At 50.9% G+C, this 21792-nt stretch overlaps 1 protein-coding gene across 7 annotated transcripts in view; it reads left to right on the top strand.

Annotated features, from left to right (window-relative positions):
• LIMS1 (LIM zinc finger domain containing 1) overlaps positions 1 to 21792 on the top strand; it is an 82804-nt gene that overhangs the window by 56619 nt on the left and 4393 nt on the right. For 3 of the 7 annotated variants that reach the window (XM_010809980.4, XM_005212663.5, XM_010809979.4), the window contains exons 2-10: positions 12576 to 12735; positions 15257 to 15323; positions 15960 to 16080; positions 16449 to 16598; positions 18060 to 18210; positions 18628 to 18720; positions 19912 to 19960; positions 21109 to 21184; positions 21370 to 21561. In XM_010809980.4, coding sequence (XP_010808282.1) covers positions 12576 to 12735; positions 15257 to 15323; positions 15960 to 16080; positions 16449 to 16598; positions 18060 to 18210; positions 18628 to 18720; positions 19912 to 19960; positions 21109 to 21184; positions 21370 to 21517 — 1015 coding nt within the window. In that variant the 3' untranslated portion in view covers positions 21518 to 21561. Of the gene's footprint in view, positions 1 to 8853; positions 9051 to 12575; positions 12736 to 15256; positions 15324 to 15959; positions 16081 to 16448; positions 16599 to 18059; positions 18211 to 18627; positions 18721 to 19911; positions 19961 to 21108; positions 21185 to 21369; positions 21562 to 21792 lie in introns of those variants that run through there. The other 4 variants (XM_005212661.3, NM_001083495.1, XM_005212659.5 and 1 more) reach the window with 3 other exon arrangements.

The following is a 21792-nucleotide window of genomic DNA, read 5'->3' as shown; positions in this document are numbered from 1 at the left end:
TGGTTTACAAATTTTATTTTATTTGCTTCACCTTGCAGCTTGCGCCCAGGGGTTGAACTCAAGCCCTCAGCAGTGAAAGCTCTGAGTCCTAACCACTGGATCCCCAAGAGTGATTCAGACTGCGCTTCCACTGCCAAGGGCTTAGGTTCCATCCCTGGTTGAGGAACAAAGATCCTGCAGGCCCCCGGTGTGGCAAAACAAAACAAAAAAAGTGTCTCTCTGGAAAATTTCAGTAACATTTCCAGGTGCCAAAAAACATATTCTTTGTTTCATGGTGAAAACTAATGTCAGTAATCTAGGCTTCGAAGAAAAGTTATGACCAACCTAGATAGCATATTCAAAAGCAGAGACATTACTGTGCCAACAAAGGTCCGTCTAGTCAAGGCTATGGTTTTTCCAGTGGTCATGTATGGATGTAAGAGTTGGACTATAAACAAAGTTGAGCGCCAAAGAATTGATGCTTTTGAAGTGTGGTGTTGGAGAAGACTCTTGAGAGTCCCTTGGACAGCAAGGAGATCCAACCAGTCCATTCTAAAGGAGATCAGTCCTGGGTGTTCATTGGAAGGACTGATGTTGAAGCTGAAACTGTAATACTTTGGCCACCTGATGCGAAGAGCTGACTCATTTGAAAAGACCCTGATGCTGGGAAAGATTGAGGGCAGGAGGAGAAGGGGACGACAGAGGATAAGATGGTTGGATGGCATCACCAACTCAATAGACATGGGTTTGGGTGGACTCCGGGAGTTGGTGATGGACAGGGAGGCCTGGCATGCTGCGATTCATGGGGTCACAAAGAGTCGGACACGACTGAGCGACTGAACTGAACTGAAGTGAACTGAATCTAGGCAGGGTTGGAGATCACCTGATGTTTTGTTATTTAGTTGCTAAGTCATGTCTGACTCTTTGCAACTCCATGGACTGTAGCCCCTCAGGCTCCTCTGTCCAGGGGATCTTCCAGGCAAGAATACTCAAGTGGGTTGCCATTTCCTACTCCAGAGGATCTTCCTAACCCAGGGATAGAACCCAAGTCTCCTGCATTGGCAGGCAGATTCTTTACCACTGAGCCACAGGTATTTTAGACAGTGAGGTTTTATAAAAGTATAACCAAAAAAGATCAAAAATTTTCCTAGATCTGGAATCATTCTTTGTGTGGCAGTCAAGAAATGCCTTGTAAGTGATTTAGCTGGAAATAATTCCTATTCGGCACAGATTGTAGTCTGGGCTCTTCTTAATTTAATATTGTGCTGTATTTAAAGGATATACTGTCAGGTTGTGGGTTTTCTGCACTAGACGTTTGTGGTTCTGTCTGCGTCGTTAAGGTCCTGCCACGTGCCAGCGATGTGAGTGGGGAAGCTGGTTGAAATACTCATTGTCTGCTAGCAGAGAAGTTAGTGTGCGTGGAAAGCAGAGAGAGAGAGATACGTAAGAGACCGCATGTTGTTAGAGAAAGGCCCAAGATGCTGCAGGAGCGAGTGCGTTAATTATCTTCTGTGAGAAACAAATTACCCAGCACTTAGCAGCAATGGGAGCTGGCAGACTTTTTGTTAAGAGCCAGTGATAAATATCTCAGGCTTTGTGAGCTGTCTGTGTCATAGCTACTCAGCTCTCTGTCATAGTGTGTGAGTGCAGGCTTGGAATATGTGAATCCAGGTGTTGGTGAACTGTATTTACAAAACCAGCCGGGCAGCCAGATCTGACCTGTGGGCAGGATTTGCTGCTGGCAGGCCTGCAGTCACCATTGTGATCATCTCCCATCTCCTGTGGGCCAGTGCCTGTGCTGAGGGTCTGGGAATCTGCCTCTTCCTAAGGCTGGAAGGGGGTGGGGGTGTGAGTGGCCCCAGAGAGGGGACGAGAGGTACAGCGCTTTATAGCCCAATCCCAGAAATGACCAGTTACCACTCTGCTGACCTGTCTTCATTGGAGCTGTGGTGGGGTGGTGACACACAGATGTGGGTACTGTCAGGGAACTGGAAGGACCGTTGGGATGAATGTGGGGAACCTGCAGCGGGGCCGAGATGTGCAGTCAGCTCTGAGTCTCACAAGGAAAGTAGGGGTTTACAGCCAAGGCACACGCGGGGGTTGGTCAGCGATGGAGAGTTACTGAGAGGGACGTTGGGGCTGGGCGGTGTAGTGGGAGAGGGATTGAGCCAAACCAACCTCACGGGATTCCTGCTGAAGACAAGCCAGGGCTTTGGACATCACCTGGGATGGGGATTTGGGGGATGGGGAGAGGAACCAGTCAGATGCAGAGAATCTGATGGAGGTGGGGGGAGGGATTCGAGGATCTGATGGAGGTGGGGGTTCTGGCTCAGCTGCCAAGCAGGATTCCTATGAAACTGGACACTTAGAAGTCAGGGTCTCCTGGTCGGAGAGCTTGGCGGGAGTGTTTGTGGCACCGGAGGTGGGATTTGTTGGCACCATTCTCAGTGTGCATCTTCCAGTTGGCTTTCCTGGTAAACTGAGCTCTTTGAAAGCTTGGTCATTTTGTTCTTTCTCTTTTCCCAGCTCAGTCATGTGTCCTGGGCCAGGTCAGTTCTGGTGGCATCTCTGCTCTCATTTATGCAGTAAGTAGAGATGGTTCTGGTTTGTGCTTTGCTGTGCTTGGTGTGGACTGGGGACAGGCAGGTGTACGGCCACCCTGGCATCAGCTCTGTTGACAAGAGGATTAGGGCCCCAGAGTCAGGAAGACTCACGTCCCTTTTATATCATTTAAGTCATAAATGTGGAAGACACCGCAGGGCACCACTCAGCCTCCTGAGTCCTGTGCTTCCCCTGCACAGGCCTCCCTTCCGCAGCTTCCAGGGAGTTTGTGGGTGGGAGGGGCAGAGGGACCCTTCCCCGGGCTCAGAGGGACACAGGTGGGGAGCTCCCTGGATCCTGGTGATTTTACCATGTGCCCCCTTCCCCGCCCAGCTTCACACACAGGTGTAGGTGTTTGTCTGGATCCAGGTCTGAGTGCAGCCTCAAGCAGTGAGTTGGGTCCAGTGGGGAGGGGATCCACAGGGAGGTCAGAATAAGGAAGGCTCACTGTAAAGATGGGTCACTGACTCTTAAGGGCTCAGATGAGAGGGGCTGCAGGAGGCCGGGAGGAGCAGCCCTGCCCACCCAGGACGCCCACTGGGGGCGGGGCCAGGAAGAAGGGGCAGCAGGCTGAGTGGCATCTCCATGGCCCAGTGCCCAGATTTGGAACAGAGCCCCAAGGGGTGCTCTCGAGGAGTGGGCGGGCCTGCCTGCAGTCAGGTCAGGTCAGGTTCGGTTAGGTTTGGCGTGATCACCACTCCTCTAGCAGCACAGACTTGTGCCCACTGAGAAAAGTTGGGGACTGGCCGAGAGCTTCCTGCAACCTGCAGGAAGGCTTCCCAAGCCTGCGACCTGCCTGCAAAATCCTAGTTCACCCAGTGGGTAGGGCGCCTTGTGGGAGGAGGGGGGCTGCATGGACCGGAAGAGGGGGACACGGAGAGATGCTAGCTGGCACCGGATACCCTGCTCGGCCCTCACATACCCCAACGGTACCTCAGGGGCATCTCGGGCATGATAGATGAAGCAGGTCTCTCGCCAAGTGTGGAGTTAATGAAAGTTTTTAAAGTTATCAGAAAACACGATATTTCAGTTCCTCCACTTCCTCTTGTCCAGTATTCTCAAATGTTGCTTAATGTGCTAGAATGTACAGGAAAACATGTCCTGTGTTTAAAAGAAAACAACTGGCAGAGAGACATGTAGATTAAAATTTGAAAGGGTTGTTTTGACTTGAGAAAAATGTTCCTTTCTGTCCTTTGTCGTGAAAGTCTCACTGTGTTTTTCGTTGAGGAGGCTGGCCTCACAGTCAGCTGGGTCACAGATGGTCAGAGTAACTCAGCTGGCTTCCTCCTCCAGCTCCACCAAAGGTCAGCGAAAGGGGAGCTGTCCCAGCTGAGTCAGAACTAAAATAAGAACCTAGCTGAGAGCCAGAAGGCAAACAGGTCGTGGCCACCTTGGTCGTGAAGGTGCTCTGGACGCTCTGCAGAAGAGTTCATCGTAACCCGGCTTTCCCTGAAGTCAACAGTCTCACTCGAAATATTGCCCTTCTGTGTTTGAAAAACAACACCTTCTCGAGTTTGTGTGTTTTGCTCAGGTCACAGTAGATCCCTTAAAAAGGACATTTAGAAATGAGACTGTGTGTTTGTGGTCACAGAATGAGTGACAAGAGAAGTGACCTGAGGGTGGAGGGGCTGCTCCAGGCGCATTTTCCCATGAAAGACGTTAAACACGCAAAGAAAATCTGCCCAGCCTATAAGAGGAATTCTGAGCATGTTCTTCAGGTTAACCAAACCCTGCCCTTCTGAGTGACTATGGGGATGCAGTGGGAGGGGCCTGGAAGCCACTTGCAGATTCCAGCTGCTATGGCAGTCCAGGGGGTTTCGTTACTGAGGGCATGAAGCCAGGCTGAGGTCGTGGGTGGGACCCTTAGATGGAGTCACCCAATCCCGGGGGACCTGGGGCAAGGACATATCTGCCCACTGGCTGGCCCGTCCTGTCCCCTGGGACTTCACATGGGTAGAGCTGGTCCCACTGGCTGGGAGCTGGGGGAGCCTAAGGGCCTGGTTGGGAGGCGTGTCTGTGCGGGCTGGCCCCTTTGCAGGAGGAGCAGGCTTAGGGCATCGCGAATTCCACAGCTCCCAGACACAGGTCAGCCAGCACAGGCCAGAACCCAGAGGAGCTTCCAGGAGGAACTGGGCGTGGGCAGGCCTGGAAGGCCGGAAGCTGGGGAGGAAGGGCCTACATGTCTCTGTCCTGTTGGACAGTGTCTGCAGAGCTGGGAGTGTTTTATCATCACTGGTCAAGGCGACTGTCAGCAGCCCTCCCCACTCGTGGAAACACAAGTGTGTATGGTTTTGAACAGGAGCAGAGATTAGGTGTCAGTGGGCTGCCTCTGTGTGGCAGGACTTAGTAAGTCTTCCCTGCTTCTTGTCCCTCATCTGTAATAAGCTGCATGTGTTTGGAGTTGGGGAGTCCAGCCCCCCACAGAGCCATGCAGTCTGCCCCCCCATCCCAGAGCCCACAGGGTCCCCACCAGGGGGCTGACCACCTGCCCATCATTCCCCAGTTTTCTGCTGTTAAAGATTGTGCCTCTTGCTCCTGTTGATGGAAATAATCAATAAACAATCCACAATAGGAATAGAGAGAAGCTTGTGACTTTCTGAGCCAAACTGCGGACTGTAACCCAGAAGACAGCCACTTGGGTGACTGAGAATCTGCTCCAAGGAAGCCGGGTCTCAGTACAGTTTTCTCTTTGTCAGAACAGAGACCATTAAACACGTCAGGGACGCATTCCTTCAAGGTTGAAAAACAACAGGCCAGCGCGTGCAGAGACAACGTGGCCTTGGCCCCTGGGAGGGAGTCATCGTCTGAGGACTAGTACTGGCGTCCTGGAAGGGCAGCGTTTAACCTTTACTTTAACAAGGACATTCTTTACTTCTGGTCAGTGTGTCCTTTTCTCTAATAATTAAAGCAGGTGTATGATATATGCCTCATAGGCCACAAACAGGTATAAACTTGGAAGTAAGTCCTGTTTGAGCCAGAGTGGCATCCCCAGGCCCGTGTGTGAGGACCCCTCTCAGGCCCCCACCGGGCTGGGCCTACACAGCAGGTGACAGGGGTGCAGCCCCCCTTGCACCTGGTGGAGGACGAGAGCACCTGAGCTCTGCACTCTGACCCTTCCTGCTGCGTGGCTTCCTTCTGCTCTGCAGCCGCAAGCACTCTGACCAAGGGGCAGAACATCACGGGAGCAGCAGCATCCTGTGCTCTGGCTACCCTCACCTCTGTCCTCCTGTGGAGGAAATGGGCGTTTGTGCCAGAAACGGGGGCGTGAGAAGGAACCTGCCAGCACCAATGTCTTTACTTCATGTCACAGTTGTTTTGTTTTAGTAGAAAAGGAAAATCAGAGTGAATCTCCCATTTGAGTGAAATAGAGAGAGAGTGAGGGCTTCCCAAGTGAACTAGTGGTAAAAAAAAAAAAAAAACAAAACAAACCCGCCTGCCAATGCAGGAGATGCCAGAGGCCGGGTTCAATCCCTGGGTCAGGAAGATCCCCTGAGGAGGGCATGGCAACCCACTCCAGTGTTCTTGCCTGGGAAGCCCCGTGGACAGAGAAGCCGGCAGGCTACAGTCCATGGGGTCGCAAAGAGTTTAACACGACTGAGCACACATGCACACACACCCAGTAACACGACTGAGCACACATGCACACACACCCAGAGAAACAGTGAACACAGTCAGTCTGCCGTGTGGTAACTTAATCAGGATGTCCCCACATGCTGGATACACGGGGCTCTTGGAGCCGGAGGTCTTGGAAGCTCCTGCCAGGCGCTGGGGTAACAACAGCACGGGACTGCACCCACAGAAGGGGGAGCATTGACCTGTACGTTTCTATGTCGGAGTCCGTTTCCCAGGCAGTCGGTCAGCACGTTCCACTTGGTGTTTACCAACCACGTAGATGAGGACCTGCCATGTAGCTCTGCTCAGTGCTGTGTAATTACCTTATGGGAGAAGAATCTGGAAAACAGGGAATGTCTGTATATGCATAACTGATTCACTTTGCTGTCTGGAAGAAAGTAATAACATTGTAAATCAACTATACTCAAATAAAAATTTAAAAACCCACGTAGATGAAATGTTTGGTAGTGATGCATGTAATTCAGTTGAATTCAATGTAATTCAATTCAAATAATTCCAAAATTATTTGAGAGGATTTGAATTTTAAAAGTACCAGTTATAAAAAGTTGCTTTTTAACTTTGCCAAACATGCTCGGGCTTCTGTCCAGGCCCTCGTTGTTTGAGCTCTTAGGAACAGCTGCCATTCTTGGTCTGTTACCTTGGGGCAGGTTATTCATCTCGGGCAGGGTGTTACATCAGGGGCAGAACTTGTTCTGGCTGAAATCATGGCATCGGCTGGGCTGGTGGACTTGCAGCCTTTCGTGCAGCACGTGGGAGGGCGGAACACCAGATTGCAGGATGCGGGAATGGTCAGCTCAGCAGCAGACGAGCTGCGTGTGGTTCCGCATCCAACAGGCTGTTGGGTGCACTCAGCCTGGGTCCTGAACCCTCCTGCTGTGGTCTGAATGTTTGTGCACCCCCAAAATTGCTATGTTGAGATCCTGACCCCTGAGGCTTGTGAGGCCATGAGGTCAGGTGTGAAGGTCTCTTGAATGGGACCCGTGGAGCCCCTGTCCCTCCACCACGGGAGGGCTCAGCGAGGAGGCGCCAGCCAGAACCCAGGGGTAGGGGCAGAGTCCTCACCTGGTCAGGCCACACTGGCCATCCTGGTGCCTTGGTCCTGGGCTTGCTGCCTCCAGGACCGTGACACGTGAACTTCCGTTGTTTATAAGCCACCTGGCCAGTGGTGTTTTATTACAGTGACTCTAAGGGACTAAGACTCGGCCCAGTAGATGAGAAAATGGTCAGAGCTCATGAAATACAAGCCTCTCCAGTCTGGATGGATGCCAGGGACGTCTGGGGTACAGACCTGTCCTGTGGGATCTGCCAGAGAGACTCCATGTCAGCCATGATGAGGAGGGAGGTTGATCAGACAATGGAAGCCCTCTGGAGAACCTCTGGGAATCCTAGAACCCAGGAAACTACCTCACAGGCCCACTGCTCAAAGCTGGCCTTGAGGTGTTTTATATTAAAACAGCTTCCCACTTGCTTCAAGGCTGTCTTGCTGCACTGTGCAGGCTGTAGTGATCTCGGTCAAGGGAGTTCAGATAAATGTTTTCTTATGGTTACAATCACAATCTAAAAGAATTGTTTGCATTTCTTAGAGTGACATTATTAAGTGCCAGAAATGGTTTAAAAGTAACAAAAGGCCTGGATATAAAAATTGAGCAATGGTGTTGATTTGGCCTCAAATTACCCCTTGTCCTCTTGGAGGAATAACTCATGTCCAATCTGTGTGGCTGGGTGGGGATGTGAGGGACCAGCTGGGTGGCCCGTGCGGCCCCCACCGATCGGTGCCACGTGGTTGCCCGTCCACCCTCAGCTTCTGGACCCTGGGGAGCAACACACTGTTACCTTCGTGAATCTTGTAGGGAACATGCGTGGCTCCCGGCCACACGCAGGCTCCCTGTGCTGAGTGGGTCGGGCACCTCTTACATACCCGCTAGGTCTGCAGAACACGCTACAAGCACACAGTAGGAATTCCTAATGTTCTGATGTGACAGCACATAGTGTTAGGAAGTAACTAACACAGGCAATTACTTTGTAAGAAGCTGAGACCCCCCAAAAGAACAGTGGCCCCCTGCTGCCCAGGAGATGCCCTCAGGCTGTGTTGAAGACTCTAGGGGCTGAGAGGTGGGACTGGACAGGCTGCCCCCTCCCCCATCTACTCCCCAGGCCCCAGATCCCCACCGCTGCAGGGCTGACAGTGCTCAACCCTGTGGAAGGAGCACAGCCAGGTGCAGAGCATCCCTTATCCTTTACCCGAGATGCAGACCCAGGAGGACTGGTCGCTGAGTTACAGGCTCTTACAGGCTGACTGGGGCCAAACAGGAGGAGTTGTAACTGGACACGGGCTCTCTCCCTGGGCTCTCTCTCTGGCGCCCCTTCGGGAGCCTGGGACGGAGCTGTCACTGCCCAGAGCCGTGGAGGGAGCGGGTTCCTGCCAGCGCCCCCACCGGCTGTTACTTCCCCTGGAGGGCGGCCACAAAGCCAGTCCTTTGTCAGGGGAGGGCCCTGCAGTTTCCAGACCCACCGCAAGCTCTGGACCGGAAGGGCTGCATGATCCTGGAGCAGCTGACGTGTGGGAACCGGGAGGGGAGTGCGGGGGAGTGACCAGGGGAGCCGCCTGGGTGTCCTGCGTCCCTCCATCCCTTGTCCCTCAGTCCTGCCGCTCCCAACATGGCACTCCGGGGCCTGCGCCCAGCCGTCATCCCGGAGGACCAGGAGGTCCCCCCGGCGGCCCGTAATGGGGAGCATCGGGGTCTCAGCAGCCAGGACGAGAGGGCCGAGTCCAGGCTGCAGCGCCGGCACAGCGATGTCAGGGTCTACAAGGAGTTCTGTGACTTTTACGCCAAATTGTGAGTGGCCCCCTCCCGGGCCCCCTCCTGGGGCTGGAGTTCACTGCCTTGGGGTTTGACCTGCACCTTCAGTAGGTCTCCTGCCAGGACTGGAGGTGGGGGGTGAGGATGCCCAGGACGAAGTGCAGAAAAGAAGGGAGGAGAGAAGGAAGGTGCTGCCTACAGGCAGGAGGCGGGCCCTGCTGACTCCTCCTGGGAGCTGGAGTGGAATCACCGCATCTCCATCTCCTGGTGTGCTTAGCAGGGAGGGAAGTTTACCTGGCCTGAGTCTCTGCTTCCTCCATCCACTCCCTGTGCTTTCGAAATAGATATCCTGCTTCTCTTTACCTGAGACAGCAAGCTTCTGACGAGCTCTAAGACCAATGGGACCAATACAGTTACACTGTAACCAGAATGCTTGGTGAACTCGAAGTGCTTTGGGGGCTCACATTCCTGCACTTTAATGCTAGAATATACGTTTCACACACTTCGATAAACAAGGCACTTGAATAGCAGAAGGCTCGGTGATGTCAGGTTTTCTGTGTGCGGCCGATTTGTGGAGGCGGATCTGTGGAGGCAGATCGGCTGAGACAGTTGTGACCAGACCACCACCAAGGCTTTCATGCTCCCCAGGCATACATTTCCCACCATGGAAATCCTCTCTGAAACATTAGCCTGTTAATTGTAACTAATCCGACGGCAGCTCACCCTGACTTTTACAAGTAGCTTCTATCATGTGCAGTAACCGTGTCGGTCACTGTGAGAAGACTGAACAGGTCAGTGTTCAGTGTGGGCCTCACTTTACCGTCTGGGGGTATTGACCGCGGGGGGCTGTGCCCCGAGCGAGGGTCAGGGCTGTACAGGAACTCTGCATCTTCCACTGAATTTTGCTGTAAACCTGAAACTGCTCAAAAACAGCCCATTAAAAAATATATATACGTACAGTGCCAGCGGGTCAGGGAGGAAGAGCAAGGTAAGCAGTTAAGTAGGTTGGTGAGATTATTGGTTTGTTAGGGCTTCTTTCCTCAAAGTTTCTGCTAATGTTCTCTTTCCTTTGTTTTCTTGCTAGTTGTTGAAATGAACAGTTCTTCAAAAACACAGAACTTTATCTCTAAGACTAATTTACTTTTCCTGTGTGTGGGGGAAAACTTGCTTTTATAATGTCTCTGCCTGTTTTCTAACTACATTCTAATCTGTGAGTATTTGAACTTGAGTGTAAATGGTCTGTAGTGTAATGAGCATAAATGGGTCAGTGATAAACAATTTGATATGGGGACCCATTCATAGTCTTAAAAAATATTGAGGTCTCCAAATACCTCTTGTCTTTAAAAATATTGAGGTCTCCAAATACCTCTTATTTTATCGGTATTTACTGTATTAGAAAATAAAACTGAGAAAAATTTTAAGTGATAGTTCGTGTAAAATAACAACATGCTCATTACACATTAATAATATTAACATTAATTTTATATGAAATGCGTTTCCAAAATGACAAAACCCTGGTAGAAAGAGTGGCATTGTGTTAACATTTTTGCAAATTGTGTGTGTGATTAGTTCATGTAAAATAACAACATGCTCATTACACATTAATAATATTAATATTAATTTTATATGAAATGCGTTTCCAAAATGACAAAACCCTGGTAGAAAGAGTGGCATTGTGTTAACATTTTTGCAAATTGTGTGTCTCAGTAAAGCCATGCCACCTGCCTTCATCCTTCTGGAAGATGTTGTTTTGAATGAAGTTTATAAAGAAATTGTGGCCCCTGTAGAGACGTGGGGAAGAGGGGAGCCTTTCCTCCCGGAGAATGTCACCAATCTGGGAAATCAGTATTCAGGGCACTCCAGGGTTTCTCCTGTAGCTCTCTTGGAATTCTGCTAAAATCACTGAGAATTCAGTGACTCTTTTGAGAGAATTTTAAATTAGTAACAGTGCTTGATGTTTGAGTAGCTCTTTTTGGTTTCCAAAGTGGTTTTATAGGCTTTTTCTTATTCAACTCTTGGAGCAGTACTGGGCCCGTGGGGGCGGCTGTGGGCCACCGCACGTTGTCGAGGAGCACCTGTGGATTTTGGTCCCTGTTGGGAGAAGGGGACCAGAACCAAACTGCCCTCGTTTGTCCAGCTTGCAGCAGAGCCGGGTGACAAGGGAGAGATGGCTTCTCTCCCTGATCCCCAGTACTTTTTCAACAACAAATAGAAAGTTCGCTTCAGTACGGGACTTAGGTCAAGTTTGCCAAGTGTCAAGGCCACGTCCCTCCCTTCCTTTCCTGGCAACGCTTTAATCGAGTTTTGTTGGTGTGGGGTCGTGGACATGGACTTCTGCATGGGGTGTGAAGTCGACAAAGCAGGATGTTGCTCTGTGAGACCGTTGCCAGGAGAGGGCGGGGTCGTCTTCCGTGGGAGTGGGGGTGAGGTGTGCTCTGTGCAGACCTTGCTGAGGAAGCAGTGAGATGTGGGCTGTGATGGGGACAAGGCAGCGGTCCTCCAAGGGTGGGGGGAACTCCTCCTCCCCCTTGGGGGCTGGGCAGGCTGCGGAGGTTGGCAGTGACTGCCCAAGGAGGGCTGAGTGGGTGTCTGGGGGCTCAGACGCTGCCCCTGGGACCCGACACACAGCGGAGCGCATGCTCTGAGTGGGCGTCTGGGTATCTTAAAATAAACCCGCAAATCATGAAGCTGCCGGGCCAGCACCAGCTCTGCCAGGGCCTTCCCCCTGGGGGCCGTCCAGAGACCCAACAGTCCTTCACCGGAGCCCACAGTCTGGAGAGATCTGATAGGGGGTTCGGTCAGGTGCTTTCCCTTTACTGAATGCACCCGAGTGTTCGGAGTCCAGGGGAGCCCTGGCTGGTAGCTCCTCAGCTGGGGTCTTGTCATGGTTCCTCTTTCCTGACAGGTCTCTCAGGTCCTGTCGAGCATGATACCGTCATCCCATTGTGGCTCCTGGGCGGGGGAACTGGGATTCTGGGCCTGAGTCTCCCCTGAACCAGACAGCTGTGTGATGCTGGGCTTGTCAGTCTCTGGACCTGCACATCACCGGCTATAAAATGGTCTCAGGATGGGAAATTCTGTGGCTTTCAGATCCATCTCCCAATGACCGTGTTCGGATCTGTCTCCTAGCGTCCATGTTTGGCATTTGTACCCCCGTCGGACTGTAGGACTGAAGCTGCTTTGGCAGGGCCTCACCAGTCGGGTCCTGTATCTGGGCTGTGCCTTCAGCATGTCCAGACCATGTTTGGGGGGAGTTCAGTGAAGCCAATGTCAGGCCCTCAGTTCAATTCTTTGAGGTGGCTCATGAGGCTCCCCTGCAGCCCTGGCTCCTCACGGGCTGGGCAGGGGGTAGGGTGCCCTCTGGGCTGTTGGGAGGAGGATGCAGGATGTTAGCGAACCAGAGGGTCTGCACCCAGATGCCACGTGAGAAAGTGGGCTTGAGACCTTGGGTCGCAGGCAGGAAGCCAGCTTTATGGACAAGACATGGTTGTTGTGACCCCAGACCAAGCTGTCAGGAAGAGCTGCCATCTGTGACCCATATCCCCTGTCTGTCTGTTGCAGCAACATGGCCAATGCCCTGGCCAACGCCAGCTGCGAGCGCTGCCGGGGCGGCTTTGCGCCCGCTGAGAAGATTGTCAACAGCAATGGCGAGCTCTACCACGAGCAGTGCTTCGTGTGCGCCCAGTGCTTCCAGCAGTTCCCGGAGGGCCTCTTCTATGAGGTGGGTGTGGGTGAGCTGCGGGGGCGGGGCAGTGATGGTGGGTGGTGGTGAGGGCTGGGCAGTGATGCTGTGTTGGTGGGGGCTGGGCAGTGACGATGGAGTTGGGGAGCCGGGCAGTGGGAGCTGGGCAGTGATGCTGTGTTGGTAGGGGCTGGGCAGTGATGGTGGGTGGTGGTGAGGGCTGGGCAGTGAAGCTGGGTGGTGGTCAGCCCTGTGAATGCCCCCCAGCACCTGTGTCCTAAAGGGGCTCTTATTTGTGGGGTGGGGGCACCCCTTCTTATCCTGTTCTTCTCAGTGTCTCCTCTTCTTTCCCAAACACCTATTCTTCCTGATCCTATGGTTGTTACCATGGGTGCTGGGCGCAAGTGTGTTCATGCTGACTGGCCTGAAATGCCCCCTCATGTCTGCTTTGGGGCTTGTCTAGGGACGGCCTCAACCTGGGAGTGAGGACAACAGTGTATGTGTGTGTGTGTGTCTGTCTGTCTGTATGTTCTGTGTGTTTCTATGTATATATCTGTGTCTGTATGTGTCTGTGTATATCTATGTGTGTGGTGTGTGTCTGCGTGGTCTGTGTGTGTGGCTGTGTATGTGTGTGGCTGTGCTTGTGTCTATGTGTGAGTGCGTGCCTGTGTGATCACCTCCTTGTGTGTCTGCACGTGTGTCTCTATATGGTGATATGTGTACACAGTTATGTGACACCCAGAGGCGGCTACTGTTTGGTTTCTCCTCCTGCAGATTTTAAACTTTTCCTGTTTTACAAGCCATTCCTGAGGAAGGAAAGGTGGCTTTTAGAGGTCATTAGTAAGTCAGTTGTTGGTCATTCCGACAGTGTTTTCCCATAGGAATGGGGCCTGGGAGCGGGGCTCGCAGCCAGCCTGTAGAAGTCATGGGGCCGCAGAGCAGAGCAGTGGGTGTGTCGGGACAAACTCCAGAACACCGTGTTGCTCAGACACATCTTTTCAGCTCCTACTGTGTTCCCAGAACACACATTCTCTACGACAGAAACCCTCGCTGTCAGAACAGGAATCTCTCTTTCTGTCAAGGGTGATAGCCTTCAGGGGACCATGGTTCTGGGGACCGAGCAGGGCTCTCCAGTCCCTAAGCTGGTGCAGGGGAGGCCGTGGCCCCTGGCGCCCAGGCCCGCAGAACAGTCCTGGGGGTCCAGGGAGCCTGTCCCAAGGAGACGTCGGTCTCCACACTTGTAAAGCCCTCTACCTGCCTGATCTCCTTCTCGAGGCCCAGAGAGGCTACGTGCCCTTGACAAGAGCAGACTAGTGACGTAATAGGGTTATACCTCAGTTTGGTCTCTGATATCTGATATGGTTTTCTTTCCCTGACCTACTATTTTCAGAGCTAAGATTTTTACTGAAATGGGTAATTATGGCAGTGGCCTTATGAGAGATTCTAAGGAGGAAAAGAGAAGACGCAGGCTCCTATCTCCACAGCTTGCTGTTGCCTCTCCATCACTTTCTTTTCCCCATACTGTGAGAAGGATACAAGCAGTCCCCCAAATAGAAAACGTTAATAAACTAGATAACATTGAACTCCAAGTCTTCTAGGTGTCAGGCATCCTTATCAGTGGAGGACTGAAATCACTGTGAGGGAAAGAGGGGTCCTGCTTACCTCGGTAGGATATGCTGCTCGTGCGAATAATCAAACAGTAAATGCAAAGTAACACTTGTAACATGCTTTCCTAAAAACTATTGATCAATTGATAGATTGACTTGGCTACATCAGAATCTTCACTGCATCATGTGGGATCTTTGATTTTGGTGCAAAGGCTCTCTAGTCGAGGCACACAGGCTTCGTAGTTGAGGCACACGGGCTTGGTAGTTATGGCACGTGGGCTTGACTGGTCCTCCACTTGTGGAATCTTCTGGGACCAGGGATCAAACTCATGTCCCCTGCATAACCACTGGATGGCCGGGGAAGTCCCGATACTCACATTTTGATCATTTGTATAGTAATAATCTTTGTAATGGGCTTCCCTGGTGGCTCAGATGGTAAAGAATCCATGTGCAATGCAGGAGATCTGGGTTCGATCCCTGGGTTGGGAAGATCCCCTGGAGGATGGCATAGCAACCCACTCCAGTATTCTTGCCTGGAGAATTCCATGGACAGAGGAGCCTGGCGGGCTACAGTCCATGGGGTCTCTAAGAGTCGGACATGACTGAGTGACTAAGCACTGCACATCACACAAAAGTGTTGACAGTTAAAATAGGCTAGAATATTTACTGTCTGTAAATTTGTTTTTTCAACATGGGGAGAGGGGTCTGTGGTTCTCCTCCACCCTGAAGGTGGGGTTTGAGCCAAGACCTGGTGAAACCTGGTGAGCAGGGGTCTCATTGCTGTCTGGAGGCGGAGGGTCACTTCTGGTCTCAGCTGGTCAGGAAGCCTGTCTGTATCCACACGCAGGCATGTGGAAGGTGCCAGAAGGTGCCCCTCTGCTTCACAGGCCTTAGGAAGATGATGGATCCTAGGGCTGTCTCCTACTCAGAGGGGCCGGTATTTTCTGTTTCAGTTTGAAGGAAGGAAGTACTGTGAACATGACTTCCAGATGCTCTTTGCTCCTTGCTGTCATCAGTGTGGTAAGTGTTGGTGCCCAACCTGCCGTGAAAAGTAAGTTTCCTCCTGCAGGACTTCCTCCCACGAGCTGTGTAGGAGGGAGAGTCATCAGGTGCTTGTCAGCCGCACTCCCCGTCATCGAGGTTAACCACCTGGAAGAGTCCCAGCCCGAGAGCTCCGGTTCTCATGGCCCGAGGGGTGACTGACCCCAGGACCTGCTGGGCTTCCATGCAGTTCCCTTTTGTCAATGCAGTTGGTGGGGGGCAGCAGGGACCTCGAGAGGCACAGGGGTGGCCTGCCGGTCACACAGCCGGAGAACGTGGGATTAGCGAGTAGATGCTGAGAAGCCTAGATGCAGGAAGAAGTTAAGTCTGCGTTACAAGAAAGCAGGCTGTGGATTTCTGCTTTCTGTGCCCATGACCTCATATAACCACAGGCCTTGGAGAGGGAGAGCCCACACCTTGTTTAGAAAAGGAGAGCAGACCCAGAGATGAGAAGATGGCCCGAGAATGTGGCTGCAGGGCCAAACACAAGGGCTCAGGGGACACGGAGGCGTTTTTCTAACACAGCACCTCCTGTGGGATCCTAGCACAGGGAGAATGGTTTCCCGGGGCTGTGGGCAGGGAGGCCGAGCTACGGCCTGAGTGTCCCTCCCGCAGGTGAATTCATCATCGGCCGGGTGATCAAAGCCATGAACAACAGCTGGCACCCCGAGTGCTTCCGCTGTGACCTGTGCCAGGAGGTCTTGGCCGACATTGGTTTCGTCAAGAACGCCGGGAGGTATGAGCAGGGCACCAGTCCCCTCAGGGCAGGTGGGTGGGTGGGCAGGGTGGTGCGGCAGGGTCGCCTGTGCTCCAGGTCATGCGCGTGCACTGTGGCTGGCCGGGCCTGTGGGGGACGCCCTGGCATTGTCCTGCATCTGGCATGGCTGCTAGGGGGATCTTTTAAGTGCTACCTGATCATCTGAGTGGGAGTAAGTAGCTTCCTGTGGAAAGTGGGGCTTGGTTCTGCTCTTGAAACACAGCAGTGATTTTTAAGAAACGGTCTCTTGAATTTCTTTGCATAGATATGGGAAGCTTTTCTTTTTTTTTTTTTAATTATTAGAAGAACGTTGGATTTTAAATGTCAGCTTCTGTGGCTCTGTTTAGGCACCTGTGTCGCCCCTGTCATAACCGGGAGAAAGCCCGGGGCCTCGGCAAATACATCTGCCAGAAGTGCCACGCCATCATCGATGAGCAGCCATTGATATTCAAGAACGACCCCTACCATCCAGACCACTTCAACTGCGCCAACTGCGGGTAGGCCCACGTTCTCTTGCTTACTGTACAGACAGTGGAAATAAGTGAACACACTGACCTGGGTATTACTGTTACTCCGGCACCCAAACTGGTTTTTTTCAGCTTTTAATCCGGAAAATGTTAAACCTATAGGAGAGTCAAGAGACTCATACACAGAGAACCCCAGACCCTTCATGAAGTCTCACTGGGTAACATGTTGCCGTGTGTGTGTGTGTGTACAAGTGTGCATAAACATGTACCTTTAAATGTGTGTACTTAGTCACTCAGTCATGTCTGACTCTTGAGACACCACAGACTGTAGTCCACCAGGCTCCTCTGTCCATGGGATTTCCCAGGCAAGAATCCTGGAGTGGGTTGCCATGCCCTCCTCCAGGGGGATCTTCCCAACCCAGGGATCAAACCTGTGTCTCCTGCATTGGCAGGTGGATTCTTTACCACTGTGCCACCTGGGAAGCCCTAATACATTTGAATAATCAGCTCATATTAAAATATCCCCAGTGATCCCCACAGCTATTTTTCATCACATTGTTTTTAATACAGGGTCCCCTCTTCCATGCAAAGAAAAAAACTTTAAATGGTCTTATCTTTGTATCCAAGTGGATATAATTATCACAGTTGTAACCATTAGTGTTTAAACTACATCTATTTACTTTGGCTCTCTATTTACATCTGTTTTTTCTTCAGAAGCTCAGGATATGTTGTTAGGCTATGTGTTTCACAGTCTGCTGTGTAGTATAAGAATTTAATGGAAAAGGTACTTGACCATAGTCAGCATGACTGTCCTGGCTGTTACCACGGGGAGTAGAGAACTGCAGTGAAAGCTGACAGACAGCTTATTTGGGGGATTCAGTTCCGGCTTGGTCTGGTTTTCTTGCCTGTCCTCCCTCTGTTCATTCTCCATGAGCACTTCTCCTAAAGAACCTTTTAAAAACAGATGAAATCCATCTTGTTTGGGGGCCACCTCGGTTTATTAACTCAGGAGACTGAAGACAGTAATGAACTCAAGCATTTGTCAGGGGAGCGGTCTGGGCGTTTGGTCTGTATGTTTTCTGCGAACCTAAAGCTGTTCTTAGCAGGTTGTTAGTGAGTGTCAGGAAGTGGAACTGGTCTCCACACTCTTGTTATTTTAGGAAGGTAGCATTAGCAGGTCTGTCCCTGGGCCTGCATCCCTCTCCCCCAGCTTCTTAAGGAAAACAAGGAGGGACTCTATAATAAAAGTGACAGCAGAGACAAGGGGCCACGTGGGGGTACGTCTGACTGGTTGTCATTGGGTGATGTTTATGTTGACACGAATATGAAGCCTGCTGAAGCTGTTCAATCACTGTGACCACCTCTCGGGGGAACAAGCAGTTATGGGGTTGTTGCGGTAGTCTATTCAGATGCCTTATCTCAGGGCGTCAGCCACACCAGCCACCGGCTCTCCCCTTGCTGATGGTACTCAGTGGTTCTTCTCTCGGGCAGGAAGGAGCTGACTGCTGATGCCCGGGAGCTCAAGGGGGAGCTGTACTGCCTGCCATGCCACGACAAGATGGGGGTGCCCATCTGCGGTGCCTGCCGCCGGCCCATCGAGGGGCGTGTGGTGAATGCCATGGGCAAGCAGTGGCACGTGGAGGTGAGTGCCCATGGCAGGGTGACCGGGCCCTCGCACACCCAAGGCTCAGGGGTGCCAACAAGGCTGGGGGATGCTGAGGGGTGAGTGGGGGCACTTGGTGACTGTCAACTTTGTGGAAAACTAAGAACGTAGACGGCACGGTGCTGTGATCAGCCTGTGACGGTGCGGGGAGACTTGGTTCCTGGTCCAACCCAGAGAGGCATCCACATATCCTCTCTTTTCTCATTCTGCTGTTGAGTCAGAGCCTCCAGATGCTGGATGAAAGCTGGGATGACCCTGGTCACTTCAGGGTCGCTTGTGACCCAGATGACACCAGCACCTAGGCTTTCATGGATCTTCTCTTTAGCTCTGGAGCTTTGCTTCACTACATAAATAAAACATGCTGATGCAAATATGACCTAATGCCATTTCTTTCAGCATTTTGTTTGTGCTAAGTGTGAGAAGCCATTCCTTGGACATCGCCATTACGAGAGGAAGGGCCTGGCATACTGTGAAACCCACTACAACCAGGTAGAGATGGGCTCTTTGGATGTGACACACACTTAGGTGAACTTGAGCTTCTCCACAGTTACGTGCAGAGAGAGCTCTGGGGAAATGTACACTGGGCTATACACGTGGCTTTTTAACTTTTTATTTGTAAAATCACTTCATACTCAGAAAAAAGTGGTAAAATAATAAATACAAAGAAAATACCTACATGTTGTACTCAGATTCAGTACCTACTTCATCACGTGTGTGTCCTTCCTGCCTTCTCTGACACACACATAAATGCTCGTCTCATTGTATGCGAGTCAATGTATACGTACAAAAGCGTGCCGATTCTTTTCTAAATCATTTGATGATAAATTCCCTGTGGTCCTTTACCCCTAATGCTTCAGCGTGTACTTCCCAAGAATATGGGACTCACTTGTATAACCACTGTTATCATTGATTACTCTGTCCATTCCAGTTTTGTCACTTTACCGAGTAATGTCCTTCTGGCCTGTTTTCCACTCCAGTGCTGGGCCCAGTCCAGGGTTCTCATGCTCCTTTACCGTCCTGAAATCTCCAGAGCCGTGTTTTGTTTTCCATCAAGATGAATAGTAAATTGTTTTCATTGTAGTAAGTAAAAACTAGTCAGTGAACATTTACTGATCATCTCTAGTAACAGCAAATTCTGAGTTTAGGTATAGCCAGGCTATTTTTTTTTTAATTGAAGGATAATTGTTTTACAATATTGTGTTGGCATCTGCCACACATCAATGTAAATCAGCCACAGGTATACATATATCCCCTCCTTCCTGAAATCTCTTCCCATCTCCCATGCTTCCGACTTCTCTAGGTGGTCACAGAGCACTCGGTTGAGCTCCCTGTGTCACACAGAAAATTCCCTCTTGTTATCTTTTTTACATATGGTAATGTATATGTTTCCACACTATCCTGTCAATTCAATGGAATATTACTCAGCTGTAAAAAAAGAACTCATTTGCGTCAGTCCTACTGAGGTGGATAAAGCTAGAGCCTATTATACAGAGTAAAGTAAGTCAGAAAGAAAAATATTGTATGTTAATGCATGTATATGGAAGCTAGAAACATGCTGTAGGGTATTTGTTTTTAAGTTCTACGAAGAACTGAAATTATATTAAATGTTTGGTATTCTGATACTTAGTTGTAACATATCTTTAATTTTACCACTTTTTTTTTGTCTTTTCCCGTTTCCAGCTATTTGGTGATGTTTGTTTCCACTGCAACCGTGTTATAGAAGGCGATGGTGAGCACCTGTAGGGCACCTTTGGACACAAAACCCCTGGGTCATGTGAAAATTGGAAAATGTTGTGATGGTCATCGGTTACTTTTCCTCTTTCTTTGGCGTATTTCCCAAGTGATCTCTAGCCGTGAAATGCTAACTCCTAAGAATCAAACTTGTTGCTCATTTTTGATGACACTTTAGGCCAGTGCTGCAAGGTCGTTACCATAGAAACGACTGACCCCGAGTCTTGCTTCTCCCTCCCATCCCTGGAATTACTTTCCGTGGAAGCTGCGGGGTGTGTTCATTAGGAGCACTTGGGGAGGGTCCCCTGAACCCTGCAGACGTGAACACCTGGTGGTTGTCTCTAGACCTTTCCAGAACCTGCCCCCTGGTCCCATGTGAGGAGGCCTGATTGACTAGCATGGAAAGGAAGCAGCTGTTTGCCAGCAGTCATTAGCAGATTCTGCCAGAAGCTTCCTGGTGAAGTTGTAAACACTGCTGTTTCCAGCCTGCTTCATGCCTCTGGGCAGAGAGCCGAATTTGGGAAATACTTTCTGAAACACTGCCCAAGTGCCCTTTGTGAAGGGGTGGCTTCAGGAAAGTGATCTTTAGTGCCAGTGGAAATAAATCTCACCTCCGTCTGCGGGAGGCAGTTGCCAGGAGAGAGAAGCGGGCAGAGGAGCTTAGTGTCTGCTTGGAAGGCAGACTCACCCCGGCTGGTGGGTTAGCACCTGGCTCCTGTTTCAGTTACTTACCTAGTTCAGACTACCTTGCTGGGCAGGTGGCAGGAGGCAGGTAGCGGTGCCAGTAGAGTTGGGCCGCACCTTCACAGCTGGGGAGTGGGGGCTCTGATGGGGAGACTTGGCATCTGCTGTTCAGATGCCTCGAAACATTAACCATCACTACAGGTTGAAAGGCAGTGGTGGCCTTCCCTGAGGTGAGGCCTGCAGTTGTGGGAGATAGATGCAGAGCTGAGATTGTGTGTTCTAACAGTGTGATAGATAAATTAGTGAGTAACTTCAACTGATTCTGTGAGTATCAGTTAATGGCACTGAGATGCTTAGTGCCATGTGTGGTTCTTTTGTGAGGAAAGCCCTAGAGAACCGGCCTGGGGAAGGGGTTGGTGGTGAGCCGAGCTGTGGGTGAGTGACCATCTCCTCTCTCCCCAGTGGTTTCCGCCCTCAACAAGGCCTGGTGTGTGCACTGCTTTGCCTGCTCCACTTGCAGCGCCAAGCTGACACTCAAGTAAGTGTGTGCTGGGCCTGCGAGCCCTTGGGTGGGACGCGCGGGGAACATTGTGGAGAGCATTCAGTGTTGGAAAAGTAGGACCTGATGCTTCTTGATTCTTTCTGTCCAGGCCTTCTCAAAGCAAAGGTTCCTCCTTTAATCGTTCCCTCTTTTCTTTTGTTCCTTCTCTGTCCTACACAAAGGGATAAGTTTGTTGAGATTGATCTAAAGCCAGTCTGCAAACATTGTTATGAGAAAATGCCAGAAGAATTTAAGAGGAGACTTGCCAAGCGGGAGAGAGAAGCCAAGGATAAGGACAAGCAGAAAAAGAAAAAGCCAGTCTGTCTGTGAGCTTTTCTGTCCCTCTGCCACCATTTCTACTACTTTCTCCTGTGGTTAGTCCTCCAGAATACATGTTGATCCTGGTTTTGTCTCCTACTTTTCTTGTTTCTTTTTGGCATGTATTTGTAGCTGCCAGAGGCTGACATAGATGGGCTTGTCCTGTGTAGAGCTGATCTTTTTGCCTAATTATTAAAAATTACACTCTTTAATAGGGTCCACCCTTCACATAACCTGTACTGCACTTGCTTCCTTGAATCTGTAGACTCTCTCAGCTCATTTTTTAA

The sequence above is a fragment of the Bos taurus genome, chromosome 11 (assembly GCF_002263795.3).
Source record: "Bos taurus isolate L1 Dominette 01449 registration number 42190680 breed Hereford chromosome 11, ARS-UCD2.0, whole genome shotgun sequence".
Classification (NCBI taxonomy): domain Eukaryota; kingdom Metazoa; phylum Chordata; class Mammalia; order Artiodactyla; family Bovidae; genus Bos; species Bos taurus.
The sequence above is the reverse complement of the archived record's forward strand: the minus strand, read 5'-3'. Positions and strand labels throughout refer to the sequence as shown.